At 43.8% G+C, this 23,407-nt stretch overlaps 1 protein-coding gene across 1 annotated transcript; it reads right to left on the reverse strand.

Annotated features, from left to right (window-relative positions):
- Window positions 1–10,038: 10,038 nt before the first annotated feature.
- Window positions 10,039–15,078, reverse strand: dusp6 (dual specificity phosphatase 6). The gene is made up of 3 exons (XM_041038169.1): window positions 14,037–15,078; window positions 13,194–13,628; window positions 10,039–11,800 (listed from the first exon to the last, which is right to left on the reverse strand). Exons 1-3 carry the CDS (start codon window positions 14,437–14,439, stop codon window positions 11,487–11,489), a joined length of 1,152 nt encoding a protein of 383 aa, XP_040894103.1. The 5' UTR covers window positions 14,440–15,078; the 3' UTR covers window positions 10,039–11,486.
- Window positions 15,079–23,407: the final 8,329 nt, after the last annotated feature.

A 23,407-nucleotide genomic window follows, 5' to 3' on the forward strand; every position in this document is an offset into this window, starting at 1 on the left:
AAGTCATGTGATGATGGTGAAATCTGTGCAAAAACCAATAGTAAAAAAACAACAACACATGCTTGTGAGGGTTATGTGCCGGATGATTTCTTATGTGTATTTGAAAAATACACTTAACACCGTGTGTTTTTAAGTGTAAAGCCCCTGAGTTTCTAATTAGATAAGAAGATCAATGCCACTCTCTTCACTAAGTATGAAACCAAACCCAAAAGGTGATTAGCCTAGCTTAGCATAACAACTATACGCAGGGGAAAAGGGCTGGTTTTTCAGAACAGAAATACAAACATGACAATATTTTAATTTCAATAAATGAATTGCTTTAACCATTTCTTGATGAGCAACAGTTTGTCCATCCAGCAAGCACTTCTGTCCAAGGTCTCTGGAAATAGTGCTGGTTGCCCAGCAACAAGACTGCACCCACCTATTGTTCATCAAGAAATACTGCTTCACGTAACTCAACATTAAACTATATATATATATATATATATATATATATATATATATATATATATATATATATATATATATATATATATATATATATTTTAAAACTAGGCAGTCTTGGAGACTCTGATTTGTGGAGGACATTATGAGCTATACAAAAGGTAAAACTTTCAGGGACAGCTGAAAATGGACTATGACCTTTAAAAAAATATTTATAGAGAGAAATATTTTAAAAATCTGAGTTTTGTTAATATTTTTCATCCCCCACGAGACCATGCAAGCTTTCATTTGGAGCCTAAACATTAAGAACATCCAAACTTCAAAAGAGGCCATGTGAAAGTGAAGAACAAAACATCTTAAATCTATTAAATACAAGTGGATTATTTGTTGACATATTCATGCATCACACTCAGACTGACACTAGACAGGTGTTGAACACAACTGACACTATGCTGAAAGTGTAAACGAGTAATGGAGGCCAACAGACAACACAGAGGGTAAAAAAAAAAAGAAAAATCAGCATCAGATAAGTGGGCCTGATGGCAGGTCTGTCTGTGTGGGCGGGATGTGATGTTTGTTCGTGTTGTTTCTCTCATTTTGTCATTTTTAAAACAGCTTTTAAATGATAATGACTATTTATACTCTTGAGCTGGCTGCGTGGGCTCGGTGGAGACAGCGCCGATGATTCACCGTGGTTAGAGATCACCTTTTGTCAACCGCCGCTCCTCTTTCCTGTGGCTCTCCCTCTATCTCTCTGTTTATCTCTCTCTCTTTATATCTCACTCTCTCCATGTCTTTTCTCCTGCAGAGCATTAATAGAAAGATCACTGTAGTCACTTCAGGTAGAGGCTGCGTGGGCAGAAGGACACGTTGACTCAAGGTGTATGAAGGAGCCAAAGATAGTTTTTGAAGGAAAGGTTTCATAAGTCTCCAGTCTGAGTCACGATGATTTCAAAAGGAAACAGGTTATGCTGCAGCGTTGGCGTTTTCAGCCAGATACAAGGTCCACGGCCTGGCCACTCAGATCACTGTGCTTCTTTAGTTTTTCCTCTGTGACAAAAAGCTTCACATACTCTGAAACACATTTTTAGACTCCAGAGTCTAATAAAGTGAGGCTGATCAAAGATTTAACACTGTTTTACATGAAAAATAAAGCATTTGTATCTTAGAGTTGTGTGTGTATTCACCTGATAAATCTCAGTTCATTATTCATTCCTCTTTCAAGTTTGTATCTGCACCGAGTCTTGAGAAAAAAAAATATGTGGCTCTTTTAGCCACTAAATCTTCCACTTTCTCCACCAGCTAGTTGCCAACTTTGCCTGCCTGTTGTGTGGAGCTGGGCAGGTCGTGTGCAGTGGCTTTATCAGTGCTGTTTGATGGAAACTTCATTATTTGATAAATGACCGTTTGGTCTTCTTGGTCCAAATGTGACAGTACATTCAGCACAGGAGGTTTGTTTGTTTCTGAATAAGAGCTTGTGTCTTCTGGATTCACAGAACTAAAACCAACAACCCGCTCCTCTAACCATCCAGGCTGGTTCTGCCCAGATGACTATGATGGTAAAAGCCTATTATGGTATAAAGCATGAAAATTGGATGTTTTCCTGATCGCTTTGCCTCAATCTGGGACAGCTCACAGTAGCACGTGCGGCACTTGACAGTCAGCTGTATCAGCACCCTGCAAATCCATCTGATTCGCATGTGGATGACAGTGGGCGATGGCTGATGAGGGGGCTGCAGGGACAGGAAGGTGGGTGTTATGAAGACACGGAAGTCTATCCGCCAACAAATTAAGAGGCAATTCCAGTAATCAAACAATTCGTCGCTGGCAGCAAAGCCAGTTTTATTGGGGAGCAGTGGGGATCTAAGAAAATTGAGGGCACATCTGCAATGCTGTTAGGAAAAGAAGACAAACCCAGCAATCTGAGCACCAGAACTATTTTTGTCACAAGCTTCACAGCTTGTCAGGAGATGGTTTTGATTCCTGCTGATTTTGGCGGCAGCTGCCGGTGCTTTGCACCTGGGAGAAATTGGTAATTTTTCACCTCAAGAACCATTTTTATGCGTTCAGTAACAGAAGCTTTAATACTGGCCCCAAAATAGGAACTTTTGTGGTAAAATTTGATTCTGCGTTCTCCACACCACATGCAGGCCAGGCAGCTGCTAAATATGGCTTTATTGTCTTCAGCTGGGTAGATACTGGCTGACATGTGCATCTTGGATGTCAGTGTTCCTGTTGATTGTTAGTTTTCATTGTCAAAGTACAAGATCTGCCTTTGTTCCAGTCTAATTCGAAGAGTAAAACAGCCTAAACTGCACAGCCACTCACAGAAACATGAAAACTGAAGTTGTAAGGTTCCATCTTATAGCTTCAAGAGATACAGCTTTACTTTGAGTGAACATGTTTCATAGAAAAACAAAAAACAAAAAAACAAACAAACCACAAATTAATTAAACTTTGTTAAATATTTTGCTGAAAACCAGCCAGAGCAAAGCCTTGGTAGATTTGTGATCACACTGGAAAACACAGCTTTTCTGTGGAAGATGTGTGGGCTGAATTGGCTATGATGGAGAATACTGTACTATACTGTATACATACACACACACACACACACACACAAAGAGAAAGAGAAAGACCAAAACAAGGCTCTTCATTCTAACTTTTCCCCCTACTCCAGACATTCTTTCCCAGCATTCCAGAGGGCGTTGGTGGGGTCAAAGGTCCCAACGACACAAGTGATGATTTTAACAGTGGGGAAGTCTGATAATGAAACCCACACACACGTTTGTGCTCCTGTACTTGTGAGGATCCTAAGTGATGTGAAGCTTTCAAAAGCACCTGAACCTGAACCAGGTTATGCATTATGCAGTATGCATCAGTTGTGTTGATGCCAAAAAAAAAACAAAAACAAGACATAGGCAAATTATTCATGTTGGTCTTTGGTGTCCTCCCATTCTATTCTTGGTGCAGAGAAATGAAAGCTGCGATGCATGTAAAGTCAATGCAAAGACACAAAAGGACATGGACAGTCGCACGTATGCCCCAGATAAATAGAAGTGAAAATGTGACAAAACAGTGCGACTTGAAAAGGTTTCAACTTGAGCAAAAAACAAAACAAAAGAAAAAAAAGAAGCAAAAACGTGGAGAAGACTTGGAAGTGTGAACATGGCAAGTGGACAAACTTTATCTGCTAAAGAAGAGGGAAAGAAACTGGTGACAAAACATGTTTCCAGCCTAAATAACTGGAAAAGAATGTAGCTTTTGTTTTTAAAATTCCTAATGTAGATGCACACAGGTTGAAACCAGTCATTTTTTTTTTACCATCTCATAAAATCAAAGTTTACCATTTAAACTTCTTCTCATGCGAGACATATAAAGAGTATGTCTTGAATACGTGTACAGTTTAGAGACACTGAGGAAGATACAGGAAGTGAGGACATCAGCTGTCAGTCATTGGAGTGCGTGGCTGTAGAGGATCTGTCCACGTAGGAGGCTTGGAGTATAGGAGAGGTGATGATAGCTGAGTGTGACAGCAGCCCTATCTGACAGGCCAGGATACTGCAACAGGCTCGACGTGCTGACGATACGAAGGGAAGTGTGCATTTGCATGAGTGTTGAGACTATAAAGACAACAAATGCGTCTCCTGCTATCTCATGGTTGACCTGTGGACCACCATCTGGTGTGAAGCATCATTGAACAAACAGGAAGCTCCACTGAGCACGCAGATATTTGCTCAGAGAAGCATGTTCAACTGATATACTGTATATGATTTAGCTGTATTTCAGTTTTTGTTTTAGTGTTTGTAACAGTTCTGAAGAAATGGCTACATGAGACTGGATCCAAACAACATGGCATGTGGAAGCGTGGTCAAAAACAAGCCTAAAATCTGCAGCGGTCACATAAGGCAATCTGGGCAAACATATGTGAAAGGAGGAAATAACAGGCAGACAATGTGTCGTACACAAGTTGGCAGCAGGTAAACAGGTCTTAATAAGGAAAACATCTGTCAGCCTGTTAGAGAGAGCAGAGAACAAGTTGAGCCTCTGAAGCACAAAAGCAACATGAACAAACTGACAGAGTGTGGACTGAGGTCTTATATGCTGCTCAGGGTGATTGGCAAATGAAGAACAGCTGAGGCAGGTTGCAGGGGAGATTAGGTCACCTACATGAGCGGAAAACTACTAGTGTTAATAATAATCAGGTTCATACATTTGTTCCTAATCTTTTTTCAGGCCACATCTATTCAGCCATATTTTAATCCTCAGTTTACAACAATCACAATCTGATTTTAAAACAAGGTGATTTTTTTTAATTCATTTCATGCAGGTGGTTTTGCATGTTTTAAGCCCATTTAATATTCTGTGTACTGTACATCACAGCTAATTATGCAAGTCATCGTGCTGTATTTTAGAAACACTTCTTTTTTCTACTGTTCCAATCAGCCATTGGTTTCCATGAATTTGTGAACATATGAAAATTTAGGGCACACCAGTATGGTTCATTTGTATTTTGCACAAGAACTTTGCGAAGAAGTATGAATGGTGAAACTGCACATATTTAATACGCAAATCAGTATCTCTACATGTAGTAATCTCTGTATTGTGAATTGAACTATTTTAGTATCAGCTGACTCTGTTGCTACACACCTACCTATGTTTGAGTGGTTGTCAAATCCCACTCGTGAACGGACCAGCTCCTCTCACACACATAAAGCCAAAAAAAGCACCATGTTTCTTAAAGGAAGTGGTTTCACACGCATACACTCTCTCTCTCTCTCTCTCTCTCTCTCTCTCTCTCTCTCACACACACACACACACACACACATTCAAATCTTAACTTTAGCCTTTACACCTTTGAACACACAAACAGGATCACTGTCAAGGTTAACAACATTTGGGCTGAGGCCAAACCTCATTATCATGACCATTCATGAGAAGCTGATAGGACTGTGTGTGTGGTGTGTTTCTGTGTGTTTCTGTGTGTGTGTCTGTGTGTGTGTCTGTGTCTGCGTGTGCACACATGTGCGTGTTCAAATCCGGCAACAGGAAGTGTTTTGGGGTTTTTGTTGTTTTTTTGTGAGCTGGTCCATGTGTTGCTTCCGACGAGATTTTGGTAACAGCCTGTGCCCTGAGCTGGATTAATAATCTGGTCAGACAGAGAGAGGGAGAGAAAGAGAGAGAGAGAGTAGAAAAGTGTGTGTGTGATGGTGTAAGTGATGAGATTGCGAGGATTGGCAGTGGAAATGATAGCACGGCTGGCATGCAAGAGGGAGTGTGTGTGCATTTGTGTGTGAGAGAGCGTTTGCTCCATTTTATGTCTATGTGTTTTCAGAATGAGCTCGTAGGCAGAGTGTGTGAGTGTGTGAGTGCGTGTCTGCCTTTGCAGTTTTGGAACTTGTAACACGATCTGTGAGGGCAACAGGAAATTACTGGAGTGGATGAGAGGGAAGCAGTGTGACATGAGACAGGTGGGTGGGGGGAGGTGCTGGGGGAGCTGATGGAGGGAACGATGGAGGAGGAGGGAGCGATGAAGGGGGTGGAGGCTGCTGTCAACACGCTGTCGCTTGAGGGTAAGAGGGACAGGAACCGTTAGCAGAGGATTAGCAAGCTCGCCAAGTTTAGCCCTGCAACCTCTTGCCTTTATTTTCATGGCCAAAAAGCCAGTGGGAACTGGGGCAGCGGTGCTCCACATCGAGCCCACAGCCGGATGTCATGTCCATATTCAATCACATAATGGATGTGGCATTCTCAACACTTCAGGATGTTACTTTACAATATGTGTGAGGAGAAACAAGCGCAAGTTTTGATGCTTCGTAACAAAAAGTGACAGAAGTTGATAGACTGGGTCTTTGATCTGAACCAGCACCTCAACAATTACTTGTCCAGGTGCTGATCTCAGACTTTTGAAAGTTACTTTTTGGCCTGTGCTTTGTTTTGGAAGAAAAACTCCCCACGCACTGGCAACCTAGCTGCTCCAGCTGGAGGATGGCGTTATTAGCTAGCACCTGGAGTCGTGAGCCACTACAAAAACTTAACAATCTCATTCTCCAGCCAAAAAACACAGTTGGGCTGTTATTGTTCCACTATTCCACGTGGTAATATCAAGGTCTCTCTTGTAATTGGTTGTTTTATTGTACTCCACCGTGGAAAAACTAGGTGTGTAGGCAGAGAAAAGTTCCATCAGTGTTGCCGCGTCTCCTACTGGTGACAATAGAGGTCAAAGTTAAATTTACACTGATGACGCAGCATGGCGTTATCAGCACAAGTCTTGTAACTCAGAGAAGTAATGCATCACTTATTAATCATTTCAGATGTACAGGATACATTTCACTTACCAGTTCACTGGAGCTGCGATTAACTGCTTTGCATGACTTTTCTATCTGCCATCTCTTCAGGTCAAGACCTCGCTGATATTCAGGGTCTCTGTGATTTCGTTTGTTAGATATAGTTATAATATTTAACTAGCTAAACGCATTTCATTCACTCATGCAGGTGACCTAGTCTCTCCAGCAGCCAGTCTCACCTGTTCTCCATTTGCCAATCAACCTCCCCTCAATCCACACTCTGTCAGGTCATCTGTGTTGCATTTGGGCATTCATCTTAATGAGCCCATGATTCCAATAAAAAATGAAGAATCATCCAGTAAAAACACTGAACCTAGTTTAACTCTTTCCACAGCACGATGCAAATAACATGTGCAAGTGCACATTCTTGGCAGATTATCTTGTGACCTGAATGAGGTATTTCTATTGTGTAACTCACTAAAATGACTGCTGAGTTTTGGCGTGTGATAAGTCTAAAACCGGACTTCCTGAATCATATCACCTGTACGTGTAGCAACACATCAAATCAGTGCGGACACTTGTGTTTTTTAACGCAGCGCTATTTCTAGTCTGAACGCCTGCTCGCCCTCCTCACTGCTGTACATTTAACTCCAGGACTATCAGTCATCTGACCACATGCCTGCATGCCGACCCCCCTGACAGCCCTCGCCGTGACCCAGCCATACGTGTTTCGAGGTCCCTGTATGGCCTGCCCTGTCACAGCAGCCGTGGCGTGGTGATGAAGGTGCTGATGGGGTCTGCCAAGCACATCTACATACCTGTCTAAAATTAGCGCTGGTAGTTTCCTGTGCCCTTTAATCCCTGGCTTTAAAGCCACGAAAGGCCAAGTGGTAGACAGGAAGAACAGCCATGAGAGCCCCCGGCACGCTCAGCATGCCACACATACCCCCGGCCCTATCTGTCAATCATAGTCCTTCAGTGACATCACAGCAGCCCCATACTAAGAATAAGAGCTTCCCAGGCTCGACTATAGTTGGGCTTAGGTTTGATGGATGATATCCGGGTGGCTGAAGAGACCTGTCCCTTCACCTGCAGGCTCACAGTTTTGATCCCCTGCAGCAGACAGAGAGTCCAAATCTGTCACAATGTCCTTGAGCAAGACATTGGATTTCACGCTACTCTGAGGGCTCCACTCCTGTCTGAACACTTGTGCTCTTACCTCTCAAATAGTCTTATCACACACAGTGAACATTCAGCCTTGACCTGATTACAGTAATGTTCTTATCTTAGGGTACGTAGAGACCTCAGGTATCACATTTTGGTCAACTCATGTCCTCACTCTCTAACTTTAACCCCATCGAAGTTACCAAACTTTGACTGTTCATTGATCTTGATCTGAATCTTAACCACAGCAGAACTATCAACCATTTTTAGCTACATAGCAACGTAGCTCTAGGAATTGCAGCGTTATATATAAACAACTATGGTGTGGATGGATTATTTGGAAATTAGTTAATTTGGTTGGTGAAACAGTGACTCTGTGATACAATGTTTGAATATTTCTTCTAAAACTCAGATGGACTGGATTTTGGATTCCCACATTCATTAGGGATGGGTAGGAATGTTATCACTCGCTGCCTGTACAGTATATCTGCATTAATCCGGTGATAAACTGGTGACTCTTCCTTCCGTTCAGTACGTCCAGTAGACCCCATGACCAAAAAAAAGTGTCTAACAGGAGGGGGGAAAAAAATGAATGATGACGCTACTGAATATCAGTATAACATCCCACAGAAATTTGCCTGCAGTACTACTGGGCTTGAATTAATACAATGAACACCACTGTATACAGCACAAATCACTGATACACAGCACTGTATACACTGAATACGTGTACACATAAACTCTGGTGGGTTCATTAAGAACCATCTAAGTTGGACTACAGGAGTCATATTGTTATGAAATGATTACCCAGGAAACGGGAAGGTATCACCTGAACTGGAAAGTGGGCACAGGGGAGAGTGCTGGCACCTACTGAAATGTAGGAGTCTTTTTATAAATCATTTACGTCAGGACATGAGTGTGCAGGTTTAGCCCTTTGTTACATAGCCAATGATTCACTCGTTTTGTTCATGCCAGATTGTATTTCCAGTCTAAACCTAAAAAAAAACATGTTGGTTTTTGGTTCCATTTTTTTTTTTACTAATTGTTTATCTACCACATCTTATTGATAATTAATAATATACGTAAATAATGTCAGACTTCAGCTTCCTGCCTCCACTGCATCTAATTTCCTTTCGAGATATGGACACACTGAGGTAAATATATAAACGTGATGAAAAGATAAAGAGAAAAGTGCTGTTCACTTATATTTAACTGTCTGTTTTTGATATCGTGAGGTATCACTCAACTTCCGTTTGAGGACTTTGCACCATGACAAGCACATTGCATGCTGCACACATCAAGAGTACAGCAGACAAAAGGAGCTGCATGTGATTCAGCCTTTGAAAATCCCTTATTATAACCAACTGACTCCCTGTGTCTACTTACTTGGATGTACAGAGATCAGAGCTTTGCTTGGTCCTTTCTCTACACTCCAGAGAATTAACACACTTCCGTTACACAAACTGTCTGCCTTTGCCGTTAATCAGCATGTGTGGGAATGCTGGTGCAGGGCAGCATATATCTCTGCTGAGCTGTGAAGCAGGTTGCCGCTTGCATGAGAACACAACGCTCCTCCTCCCTCACCTGCGCTGTGAGGATCATCTTCTCCCGAGCCTCCAGGTCTTAACAGGTACATGTTGTGATGCTATCAAGTAACACCAAATCTAGGTACTTTCTGCTCCCTTTGATGGGTTCATACAGAGGCCCCACCTTCAGGAAGTGCCCGGGGGGGAGTGTTTGTGTGAACCCAAAGCCCTCGCGGTGGAGCAGCACCTGGAAAAACCAGTCTGGCTGTTTACAGCGTCACTTTGTGCTTGTTGAGTAGCATGTTGAAGTTCGTGAATGATTGTCGCGGAGAACAGTGAGCACGATGCTTTGTTACACAAGCCTCATGTGACAGGACATGCTGATTCTGAACTGGAAAGTAAAGTGGGAGATGTGTCGAGTGCTGCGGTTAATGAATAGCGAGAGCTTTGTGAACTGCCTCATGATTCACGGCAACTGTTTTTGTTGTCGTGACTCGGCCTGCTGGTTAACTCTCAACTATAATGCGTGTGAGGAGACACTTACATAAACGTGTTACTGTGGACACAGACAAAACACCAGCAAGTGTGTTAATGGAAAAAAACGCATGAGAAGCAGAAAGTGTAGACAAAATAGCAATTTATTAATAACTTATCTTTTCTTTACATTCGTAAGAGAGGAGTGTGGAGAGGGGGTGGCAGAGGTCGCCAAGATGGCTTCCTCCGGAAAGAGGCCTTCTCTCTGGAGGGGGCAACACAACCCTCCGAAGCTCTGGATTCTTTTTTCTCTCATCTTGACAAATAAAAACTGCATTTCACAGAGTTTTCCCTGAAGAGGCGAGGCAAGCAAAAGCCTCCTGCTTTGTCCACACGTCAGAGACTTTTAACCCTTGTGCACAGATCAGGATTACTCACATTAACCTTCAGAGATCCAGACAACACAGCTCGCCATTCTGACTACTTCAGCTATCTTTCATGTGCTGCCAAATTAAAAACTGCTGCTATTTAAATTTGCCTAAGGTTTGGTTTCATTTTTGTGTGAAATTTAAAAAAAAATCTCTGGGATGCTGTGGAGTTGAGAAAATTGGTGAATTTCTCTGAAGGCTAATGCATTGAAAACCTTCTGAGTACAAAAGTAAGGCAAACAACCAAGGTGACTTTGATTTGTGAGAGGGTGGGTGCAAAAACAAGGCCGGTCGGCTGAATCCGCACGTAAAGCGATTATCAAATATATTACACATGTACACATTTTTCCACAATTCTTGGAAAGCCTACTTGATTTTTGGCATAATAAACTTAAACATACTGATCAATATGCAGTTTGTTTGCTTACATAAAAGTAGAATATGAAACAAAGAGAATCTTCAGTACCCACTTGTTGCAAAGGGTATATACTAGAGCAAGGCTTTTACTGTATTGTATTTATATTAAGATATATACACAATGTATAAATGTTTGAAAAGACTCCACAAATGTAAAATCGAGTCCAGTATATAGTGTGCCATCTAAAGCTGGGGTGCTTCAGCCCCACACAGGCAAGTCTTCACAGAAGACAAAGGAGACAACGCACCCGGGATCTTGGGGGAACCAGTGCTGGACCCCAAAACAAACGTAAAAAAAAAGACTTTCATTTTCAGATCTGTCCGGTTTGAACAATCATGTATCTTTGGCACACCAGCCTAGGAACTTTGAAGCATAACGTACAGCTGTCCGACAAATCACTTTAAGTTTCCTCAGACACGATGACAAAAGAGATAAAAGACCTCAGGAGTCCAACAGCGATATAGGATTGTAGAAAGTATCTGCACTCTTTAAATGACTCTCTTCCTCTTTTCTGTCTCTGTCTCTTTTACTGTCTCTCCTCATTTAGTCAACAGCAGCTGCGTCTTGGCCAGACAGCTTTGGCCCTCCAGTAACCACGCTCAGCAGCTGTCGCCTCAAACCAGCTGTATCAATAACGTCAAGAGCCCAGTCGCACAGCAGACGACAGAAAAAAGAGAAACTTTTTGCAGCTTTTCCAACAGGAGGCCCACATAACCTCCAGCAAGGAGAGGGGTGGTGACACCGGCCCTCACGTGGACTCCAGGGGGTCCAGCTGGAAGACGTTGTGGTTGGTCGGGGTGGTGAAGTAGAGCTGCTGGCTCGGTGCGGCCATGCGGTTGTCGCACGGGCTTTTCAGGCCCAGTGTGCGCTCAAAGTCCAGGAGCTGGCCCATGAAGTTGAAGTTGGGTGAGATGTTGGACTTTTTCATCTTGACAATGTCGTAGGCGTCGTTCATGGACAGGTTGAGCTTCTGCATCAGGTAAGCCACCGTCACTGTCACTGAGCGGCTGATGCCGGCCAGGCAGTGGACCAGGACGCCACACTTCTGGCCTCGAGCTTCATCTGGTAGAAAGAAGAAAGGGGTTGAGCGTTATTAACACGAGATGTAGAGCAACACATCGTTTAAAAAACACATGCCTTGGAGCAGCAACTAAGCCTTATTTATCGATTCTTTAAAGACTCGTTGATTTTATGAACTGCATGAGGGGCATTATTTGCACTTTCAGACGTGCAAGTGATGAAAAGTGCTGCCTGTTTTTACAGAGAGAACAAAACTTGTGATAAACATCTGTGACATTTAAGTCAAGCTGTGTTGGAAGTTGGAGCAGGTCCAGGGAGGGAGAGCAGCGGAAGTTATTATCCTGACTATCTCTCAGGCGTGTCAGTCAACAAACAGGGGCTGCAGCAGTAGTGCACATAAACAGAGCCGACATTCTTTCGTTTTTTTGGCCTAGAGTAACCGGCTGGGAAATTGACTATTACGGTCTATTAAACCATTCTTCCGCTCGCTAGGGTTACTCCGACAATGGTGCCATTTGGGCGTGTAAACGCAGGAGTCATGAGGGCACCCTGTCAAGGCGAACAGGATGTCAACAGGGCCTGTAAATGGCTCCTTTTGTACTGTGGAGGGAGGAAAGAGGGGGGGCAGTGCCATGTCCTAGATTACTTTCAATGCCACTTCCTTCCTGTTGCGCTCGAATTACCGCCCTCCCCTCGTTCACTCTCCCCATTCTCCTGTTTCAACATCGCCCTTTGTGCTGCAATTACACAAGCCCCAGGACAAGAGATAGGCCAGGATGTCTTCCATTGAAGTCAAATCATTTGTACACAGTGCATTTTAGCCTGTGCGCCATTAGAGGCAGACTTGTATTCCTCTGCCTCTACACAATGGCCTTAATCTGCCCGCTCTGTGTGTCCCTGCCTGATTGATTGATAAGACCACAGCCAGAGACACCTCATCTAATCTCAATTGCACAATAAGAACCTAAGAACTTCCTGGCATTGATAATACATATCATATTAATGAGATTATGTCCCCGACTATCTGGTCCCGCTCCTTCACTTTGTCTGAATATATTCAAAACAATCACAAAAATGTCTTCAAGTGAGGAATTAAAGTGAATAGTGCTGCAATGATTAGTCACATAATCAGCTGACAAGCTGGTTCCTTCTTCTGAAATGTGAGGGTTTGCTTCCTTTTACACTTTTTTAGGTCATAATAAACTAATATATTTGAGTTTTGGACTGTTTGACATCTGAAGAGTCACCTGAGTAGTGGTATTTTATAGATAAATACTATAATTAGCAGATCAATCATAAATGGAAATAATTATTTGCAGCTCTAAAACAGAATTAGTATGTAAAAAAAAACAAGGGTGTGGGGGGGGGGGGGGGGGGGGGGCAGTTTGCAGCCAGAGAAGCTGCAGGGTGTCTTCAGCTCTGCAGGATTACTTACCGATGAAGCTGATGGCCTCGGGGAAGAACTGGGAGAGATTCTGGCTCCAGTGATCCGAGATGGGGATCTGCTTGTACTTAAACTCCCCTGCGTTCTCAAAGAGGTTGGGCAGGTTGGGAGTAACGTTGAGGATGTACTTGATGCCGTACTCCTCCAGCACGTCCAGGTTGGTGGAGTCCTTGGCGCAACCCAGGTAGAGGTGCGGCAGGATCTCCACCGGGAAGGAGGGCTGCGGGTTGGACAGCGGGCTGCCATCGGAGTCCGTGGCGCTGCTTGGGTCCCGGTCTATGTCTGACTCAATGTCTGAGGAGTCGGAGCTGATCCGCAGCCCGCCGAGGCCCAGCACCTGGGCCGTAGGGGAGCTGCTGTTGGGGGAGCCGTCCAGGTTGGTTTCGCACAGAGCGGGGTGCTCCGCCTGAAATTTACTGAAGCCACCTGGAAAATACAACACAAATCCATTGAATACTAAGCCGCTACATGTGCACAGGTGTGTGTCTCACGGCAAAACTATTCATCTTAACTTGAAGTTTAGATTCATTTAGATGCATAATTCTTTTTTAATTCCTGAAAAATGTCTGCAAATAAAGCCAGTTTGCTTTGACTGCAGTTTCAAGTGGATGCGATTTTCGTAGGAACAAAATAAATTCCCAGGCAAACTGAAGCTACTATTTTTAGATCGTAAGCACTGAAGGCGCAGCTCAGATAATAACAAAATAAAGATTTCACATTAAACAGGCGACCAACCAAAGCGCCGCCTTCAGTCTCTGCGCAAAAAAAAAATGTGCTGGTGTGAATGAACAGCAGCGGCCGCGGGGCCCTTAAATGTGAATGAACCGCACTCACCCTCCAGATAATAGGCCTTGTAGCCTTCGTCCTTCATCCTCCTCAGCAGTAAACCCAACACCGAGCCCCCGTCCACATTCTCGTTCCACTCCCGGCTGTACTCGTCGTACAGCACGATGGTGTCCGTCTTGCACCGCCGCACGAACCTCTCGCGGTCCTCTCCGTCCGAGAGCAGCGACCGCACGGGCAGGTTGCCCTTCTTGAGCCGGCGGAGCATGAGGCTCGGTATGGCCACGTTGATGGCCGTCTCGACATGCGACGACTCGTAGAGCTCCTGGGCCCGGCAGTCCATCACAAGCAGCCCGTCCCTGCGCGTCTCCAGCTGCTCCCGGAGCCAGCCTACCGTCTTGCTAATCGCCATTACCGAGTCGAGCTGGACGACGGGCTTGAGCTTGTCAAGCATTTATAAGCAGGAGTAAAAATGTCTTTGAGAAAGCGGGGAGCTTCCTGGCTGCAGCGGCAAGGAGGCAAGCGAGCGAATAATCTGTACGGGATTTCTTTTTCAGTCCGCTCCGCTGCTCGGTGGGCCCTCGGCAACACAAGCAACTGAGGGCAAAGGTGTAAAAAAATAAAAAATAAAAGAGAAAAGAAGGAAAAAAAATACAAAATCAGACAAATAAATTCTCACTCCAAATGTCTTTCAGCGTCCGGATCACTAAACACACCGGTCCCCTTCACAGATTTCCCGACTGCGGGTTGCCTACACTGGCGTTCATTCATGCATCTGGTCGGAGAGAGTCTGTGTTATTTATCAATGAGTCACAACGGCCCTGCGACGAGGCTGACGCTTCCTCTGCTCTTATATAACTCCACGGCTCCAAGCGAGTGCTCTTCCACCTCTTATCTTCCTTTTGTAGATTCAGAGTGGAAAGGCAGGGTAACGGGAAAGGGGGGGTCTCTGGACGTGAACCATGCGGGATATGTCCGACTGTTTCTGCCAGTGGATGCCGCCTGTTCCCCCTCTGTCTGCGGTGTGAATCGACGCTCTGCAGGCTCTGGCTCAATGCGCTCTCTGCGGCGCCAGGCTGCTGAATGGCTACAAACAGGAGGCGTTTCATTGGATACATTATGTCTGCCGGCCAATCAGAGCAGCCCCAGCGGCGGTCGCCTTGGAAACGGGGGCCGGATGGAGCGGCCCGTGTTGATGAATTGTTAATGAGTTTGTCATTCACAAAAACGGAGAGGAATTTCCGCTCCGGATCAAGTGAGTGCAAACAAACAGAAGAACTGCAGGGAGAAGGAAGGAAGAGAGGGAGGGAGAGTGTAGAGGGGGGGGGGGGGGAGAGGGGGGGAAGAGTATCAAATAAGAGTGCTGGGGGAATAAGACCATAATAACACAAGCACATAATACTGATTTTGACACAAGCATGAAAATAAAATACCATACTTTATCAGTCACTGGAGAAGGATGCATAAAGGCCACCGTCATTTTTTGTGACATTTGTGTGCTTTTAATGACATAACTTTAGGATTTTTTTTTTCATCTGCCTGCAGACACCTTATGATGGAAAAAAAAAAACTATTGTTGGCCTCCATCCAGGGAGGGCAGAGGTCAGCAACAACAACTGGTGCAAGATCTACAAATCTTATGGTCAAACGATGACTGAAAATGTCCTTCTGTACAGTGCAGACTTTCAAGTGTTTCTGAGAACCTTTTCAGTCAAAAGCAGCTGAAATAAACGCAGCAGAATAATACTGCTCTGTGACATTGTGAGCACACAACAGAGCTGGAGCTATTTCTGTCTGTGCAGCCTTCACTAGACTGAGGAGGCTCGTTTGTGAGGGTGGTCGTGCATCAATATGTCTCCATCACTTTCCCTCTCTCTGGCTCTTTCTCACTAACTAGACTCACTGGGCCAACCAGGATTACTTTGATATCCCTATAGGATTAATACTGCTCTATAAAAAAATAAATCCAGAATTTTCACTTTAACAGTGTTTTCATTTCCCCAAGTGAAACACGCTGTTGCTGTAATATTCCTACGCACACGCACATTAACACATTCACTCTGGAGTCGAAGCGGTGGGATTGTTTTACATCATTCAGCCGGATCTCCAGCATCGCCACGTCCTTCACGCCCTTTTAACGCCGGCAGACACGGAGCTTCGGCCCATACTGGGTCATCAGAGGCGCTGATTGCTTCCCATCGGCCCGTTAATGACCTCCACACCCAAAAACCTAATGCGTTTGCGCAGTAAACAAAAGCCGCATTTCCACCGCTTGCGTTTTTATCGCCGCCTGCGCCTGGCAGCAGACTGTAAACGCACACAAAGGCTTTTTAATTGATGACCTGATGATTTAATATCGCTTGGCCAGACTCAGAAGCTCTAATTAACTTCACACTATAAGGACAACGGAACACCTTCATCAGGTCAGAGGAGATGGTGTCCTGTGGAGTTACAGCTAAATCACAGGTGTCACTAAGACATAAGTCCTGCAACAAACTGTGATCACAACGCATCCATACAAACGAGTTTTAAATGAGTTTACCAAATGAGTCTATTTGTTTTCTTAGCAAAATCTGTAATGTATAGAAATTACATCTGTGTGGAAAAAGAGAAAAGGTCAATGTTTAACCCTGAAACGTGCAAGAAAAGTAAGAACATTTGGAGGTTTGCTTCAGAGAGCATGTTGGAACCTTGTTTGTGAAGTGAATAAAAACATGCAATTTAAGATTAGTCAACTTTAAGATATTAGCTCTCCTGAGGACTCATGTGCCGTTTGTGTAGACATGACACAAAAGCTCATACTGTGCAGACCAAACAGTGAAACGTGGAGATTCTAATTTCATATAATCTTCCTGTAAACAACATTCATGCATCCTGTGTCACACATTAGACACCAACAGCTCTGTAACAAGATAGTATCTGTGTGCGAGAGGAGTTTATCACGATGACAACATCCTCTGAAACACGCCGTGCAGATTCATCATTGCAGGTTTTGACTCTTAGTCCACAGGAAAGTCTAGAGCAGTCCCTTGTGCTGTTAAAGGACATGTCCACAGTGTTGACTGTAACTGGGTGGGACATGGTTTAATCTCACTCCACATCAGTTGGATGATGGTTCTACGCCACTGTAACACTGTGTACATCAGGTTTTTGTGTTGTGGTGAATGACACAGAATCCATACAAACGTGTTCACAAAATCTCTTATCATTTGTTTTGCAAGTAAAACATGAATCTACAGAGTAACTGCTTCTGTCTTTTAAATGTATTTGGAACAAAAAGTAGATTTCTTCCACTGACATGTTCAGGAAAATTAGAAAGTACTTTGTTCAGGGTCTGAAAATGCAGCTTCTCCTCAATTTACACCAAATCCACAACACATCAAACCATCAGTCACATCCCAAATTACTATCACAAATTAATAGATTAATTTTCAATTAATTTCCAAGCCAGAAAACCATAAAACTATAAATACAGTTAAGGCAACGATGGGCTATAAAACTTTCTACTTAACCAGCAGATACGTGACAACCTTTAAACCAAACAAGTCATTTAACAGAACACAGTTAAAGGGTTGAACAGCAGTAGTAATTATAGTTTTTCAACAAATATGTGCTTGGATTTCTTTCTGTCTCTCTCAAACAAACACACACACACACACACACACGCGACAAGCAGACAACTCCCACATTCAGACTCACACCCCGCAGCAGTCTATTCACTCACTACCTGCATGTCTGTATGTGTGTGTCTTGTATCCCTGTCAGTGTCTCTGCACTGAGTTAGCATATGAAGTGTGGAGCGGCCCTGGCGTTAACATTGGCCCTTTGGCCCTTGCGGCAGATCCGCCACCCCCCCCCCCCCCCCCCCCCCACCACCACCACCACCTCCCCTCAGCGTGACAAAGGTCCCTCTGAAAGGAGCCAAGCTGTTTCTATTCACCTTCAAATGAATTCTGCTCTCTTTCACCAGCAAACGCCCCCCACCTCCCTCACCCCCACCACCACCACCTCCTCCTCCTCCCTGCTGCTCACCCCATTCTTCTGCTTCTGCCTCTTTTTTTTTTGCCCTTGGCCCCATCCTTCCCTTCCTCTCTCTCCCCTTTTCTGCTTCATTTTCACCTCTCTTTGTCCCTGTCATAAAATCTACAGTCAGTCTCTGTACATTCACCACATTAAATGTCAGAAACCCAGATTTTTACCAAACTTTTCAGACCTGCTCTGATCAGCCTGTCCAAGGGGTCAAGTGTGATGATGTCCAAATGTGACAAATCTTCATGCTGGAATGCCAAAATGGAAATCTCTCCTCACCTTTGGTTGCCAAACAACAAATTTGTGCATCACAGACAAAGGCTCAGTGAAATCTGACCATGGCTAACAAAGGTAAACAGCAGTTCCTGCACTCCTGCAATGACTTTATTTTATGTTGTGAACACATTTATTGTATTCTGCACCTGGAAAACCCCTGACTTCCTATCCCTCGTTGCTCCTCACCGTGCCTGTCCTTTCTCCCTGACTGTATTTCGTGTCCACTTTGTTGTGTTGCTGTTCTTTTCTGTGTTCCAGTGATTTCTTCTTTCTGGAAAGATTCACCTTTTCATTTTTCAGGCCCTGTCTCTCCCCCTCTCTCCCTCCATTTTACATTACAATCAGTTCACATTTCCACATTGACTGACTTAATGATTGAAGACGAGTGAGTAGAATGGGTGTCAATCACCAGATGACCAAAAACACAGAGTTTAAAGGTCAGTGACACTTCTCCATTAAGTCTGGATAATACCTGCTGATGAAGTCTGCAACTGTGGCTTCACTGAACCAAATAAATTGAGGGTTAAGTTTCAGTTCTTGTATGATTCTCTGTTCTCTATCTCTGCTCTATTTAAAACTACACAGAAAGTCTGTCAGATATGTTTAAATTGTCTCTAACATTACATTACCTGTCTGACTCTAACAGAAACACCTGTTCGCTATGGCAGTGTCCAACTTGAAGATCACAAAGCCAGGTCAGTGCAGTTTCATTGTCTCTACCTCCATCTTTTCCAATATGCCCCACCACCACCACCACCACCACCCCAACCCTGCCCCTCTGAACCTCCACCCTCTCTTCTCATTCAGCAGCTAATCTTGTCCTCCTCCTTGTTTCTCTGCCACCGGCTGCTCGTCTCAGACTGGGAAATCCTTTGTCCTCAAACAAAGACTCACCACATGTACTAATCAGGTCTGGAGCTGGAGCTGTCTGTGTGTGTGTGTGTGTGTGTATGTATGTGTGTGTGTGTAGATGTATGTCCATGACACATACTGAGGAAGTGAGTATAGCTTATCACGGAATTTATTGTGTGAGAACGGCAGAGAGACAGACAGACGCAGACAATGAGAGAGTGTCTGTTGCAATATACTAAAGTTAAGACATGATGCACAGGAAGTCTGTTTGTGCTTGAAAGAGGAACAGGGTATTTAACACGAGCAGTGAAGCACAAAATGACTACGCTCACAAAAGAAAACCAAAAGCAAACAATCACATCTTAAAACTTGGAATCAAGTTATGAGAACCTAACAACATCACAATGTTCTTTTGCGTTCCATTTACACCTGGTAATATAATAATAATGCATCCCTATGCTGTAAAATGTCTCACTCAGTATATACGTAGGTCACAAACCAATCAGAAATGTTCACATATGCTTTGTGTTTAGGTTGAACAATAAAAAAAAAAAACTTGGCTGACATGTTGTTGCTGATTCTCAAATATGAACATGTATCAGCCTCAAACGTCCAGTGTTAGTGACACTCCAATCCAGATACAAATCTCATTTTGGTCTGTTTGTGTCACAATCAAAATGGTGGCAAGATGAGAAGAAGCCGCCTCCAACAATTATTCAGCAACAAGTTGGTAGTTTTTCACTGTTTGCATGTAAACAAAGCCGTAAACTGTACTGAAACTTAAACTGTACTAAGTCCTCATGTTGAAAACTTTCTTTGCCAACACACTTTTTTGTTTTCAACGCGCAAAACAACAAAGTTGTTGCTTTTTTGCTTTGTGTTTTCAGTGAAGTGTGTGAGGGTGAAAGTGTGCATCAGCAATCAGGAGCTGAGCCTCTGCAAAGGCTGATCTCTAGAGGTGTTCACTGGTGTGTGACGCAGCGCAAAGCAAAAGTGACGCAAAACACAGACCAAAGGCAACGCAGTGAAAATGTGAAAGCCAAACAATATGAAGTCAAAAAAACAGAGAGGCTGTGCAGCAAGAAGACTCGGAGGGTGTTAGCGATGGAGAGGGATTCTTTCGAAGGCTCTCGGCTGAAGTTTGAGATTAGCAGAGACAACTCAGGTGGAGCTGCCGGGGCTCCTGCACACAGATAACAAGCACATGCTTCCTTCCCTTATCTCACTGATTGTATCTGTACGGGGGCAGGGATGCTCACCAGAGCAGCACATACACAGACACACAAACCCACAGGTGGACAGCACGCGATGACTACGACAGCTCATTCTGTACATGCTGTTCTCTTGGGAACAACTGTCCTCAGGTTTTTAGTGCTGCAGGATCAATGGCTGTGGGTTTTTTGAGCCTGACAGTTTCAGAAAGTTGTGGTTTGATGCTGCTTTTGTACACACTGTTTTTTATGCTAATGAACATCTGACCTCCATCTAATGCTAAGGTCTTTTACAGGATGGCTCCAGATGTTTCTCTTTTCATTTAAATCTGAATGAATTGTCTTAATAATAAACTCAGGATGAGGCTGGGTATGGACATGCATAACAAGTACTCTTCTACAGTTAATTGGTAAACTACTAATTATTCCTTAAGTTCCTTTTGCACGTTGTGTTTCATTTCCACCACATCTTAAGCACTATGACAGGACTGTCACACTTTCAACACGTAAACAACGTTTTCACCAGGAAGTGTTAGACACGGCGGAAGTTTCAGGAGCAGCTTTTTGCGCACATGAGACGTAAAAAAAGGTGGAGATTCAGAGTTTTTCAGCCCGCGTTCGAAATCTCGTCTGTGCTGCTTGGCCAGCTGCCGTCTCCAACACCCATTCACACACTATTCACATTCAAATCAGAGAGCGTTACATTTTCACCTGGGGGGCTGAGGAGCTCACAGGGTGACACACACACACATACAGACAGACACAAACACATAAGCAGAAGTGCAAAACAACAAGACAAGTAGGTGCACGTTTCCTGTGTTGTGCAAACTTGTCTAATTCTTACACACTCATATATGCACACACACTTTTTCCTCCGCTGCAGTCTGTTTTTGTGACCACACACAGCTGTCCTCTGAATGATTTGCACAACATGTTCTCAGTATTCAAATAACTTCAAGATATCATGATATTTATTATTGTGTTAAACTGCTGAGCGTGTTTTTATCCAAAATCAAGTTTCTTCTTTTAATATGTTGGTTATAACACAGGGACATTTTTGTGAACTGCTTTGACAGACATGTATACAAACTGAAAAGTACACACACACACACACACACACACACACATACACACACATTGATTTCCAGAGGAGTTCCCTCCAGCTATTCCGTGACAACCCCAGACACACACCCTGGTCTGAGCTCAGTGAAGACAATGGCGTCTCCAGTGTTATCAACACCTCCATCACTCTGTCTCTGCTCTGCATCGCCTCACTGCTGTCCTGCTTCAGTGTGTGTGTGTGTGTGTGTGTGTGTGTGTGTGTGTGTGTGTGTGTGTGTGTGTGTGTGTGAGACCCACAGAGAGGATTTCCCCTTCACTGGGTGTCCACTTCCCTCTGCCTTTGGCCCATTTCTGTCACTCATACAGATACAAAACAGGCAAACTGCTCCTGCCCTCCCTCACTCTGAAGCTTTCTACAGCACTTGTCATGTCATTTTCCATCTCATCTCACAGTGGGCTGATTTTCTGGTGTGGCCTCTGTGAGGAAGTGACAGCAGGCCTATCATATCACTAATCAGTATCTCAGCAGCTTTAAATGTTTTGCAGAGGATGCTGGTTTGCAACATCAGCAACAGCGGCATTACACTTTCTCATCAGCCTTTGACTATGTTCACTGCAGAAATAAACTCTTCAAACAGGTGTAACTGTTTGCTACACATCACACCGTCAGTGCTCTGGTTTTGTAGCATCTATCAGAAATGCGATTTAAAACACAATGAAAAAAGCATTCCTAAATACATTTTGACTTCATATCTGAGTTGTGGTATTTCTGGAGGTGAGGTAATATTTCTTTTTAATCTGTTCCACTGTGTTTACAACACAATACCGCACATACTCCAAGTTCATGTCAATTTCATCCCACTACATTGGCTGTTGTCCAGAAAAGCAAACAACTCCGTTGTTGCCCACATCCAGCTTATTTTGGTAACACAAGAGTATCCACTGTTGCGGTCAGTGAGTTTAATTGTAAAATAGCAAAGGAAAAATGATGTTTATAATGTGAATAATGATCATTCTGATTTACATAACATCATTAGTGCGTCTGTAACCTTTGAGGAGTGAAACTGCCAAAACATCTCCACTCTGTGTTGGTACAAACTGGTGGGTGTCAGGTGGGAGGGGTCCAAAAATGAATATTAAAATAAATGTAATAATCCATCCCAGAGGCTTCATCAGTGTTGGTGATATTTTTTTGTTTGTTTTTTACTGTTCACTATGATTTTGTTTATATATAATTTTGAGGGCTTCATTACCAAAATCAATCACCGTCACCTGGGCAAAAACTGAGGTGGTTAATATGGATCTGTTGGGACACCCCTTACCACTGCACCCAGTAATCATGATTTACATCAGCAGGACAGCTGGGTGCAGTTTTAAGCTATGGTGTCTTTGCCTTGCCACCACCACTCTGTGCAATGTTGTGTTTTCCATGAGCAAATGATGGAAAAGTCAGGGTGTTTTGTTGCTGGTTCAAGTGGACAGAAAGTCCTGTTTACCTGCACTTTTGACTTCTGTGGTCTAGTGAAAACAGGAAGCGTCCGACTGAAGGACGTCCTTCGAGAGCAGGTCCGCAAACAAACAGACCCGCTGGAAACAGACGAGTACACGCATGAGGAAAACAGGAAACAAAGCTGGGGGGTGGCGGGGTGGGGTGGAGAGAGTTTCACAATGTTGAGCTGTGAAAGTGTGTGTGTGTCGTACTGTATGTGTGTGGTAGTAGTGTGTGTGCTTTTGGTGGTGTTTTGGTCCATTCACTTTTGTGAATCAGAATGAGAGGGCACAGTCAGAGGAAGAGGGAAAAGTTCAGCAGAGAGCGACACTGTAAGACAATAAGAGAGACAGAGCGAGAGAGAAACTACTGAATGGAATTGAGTAACAGTTTGTCCAAAAAAGGTCATCTCTCCTGCATGGATCCACTTTGTTGCTCTTAGCAAAACATCACTGACATTCCTCTTCGGGCCACGAGTTAGAGCACGTGCTTCAATTTCTAAA

This window comes from Toxotes jaculatrix, chromosome 5 (assembly GCF_017976425.1).
Source record: "Toxotes jaculatrix isolate fToxJac2 chromosome 5, fToxJac2.pri, whole genome shotgun sequence".
NCBI classification, from domain to species: domain Eukaryota; kingdom Metazoa; phylum Chordata; class Actinopteri; family Toxotidae; genus Toxotes; species Toxotes jaculatrix.

Bases quoted from the DNA above. Each gene is read 5' to 3' on its own strand.
- dusp6 (XM_041038169.1), bottom strand. From the start codon at position 14,439: ATGCTTGACAAGCTCAAGCCCGTCGTCCAGCTCGACTCGGTAATGGCG. The intron at 13,629-14,036 runs GTGAGTGCGGTT...TGTATTTTCCAG, and splicing joins CAAGGCCTATTATCTGGAGG to GTGGCTTCAGTAAATTTCAG. The intron at 11,801-13,193 runs GTAAGTAATCCT...TCTTTCTACCAG, and splicing joins CGAGGCCATCAGCTTCATCG to ATGAAGCTCGAGGCCAGAAG.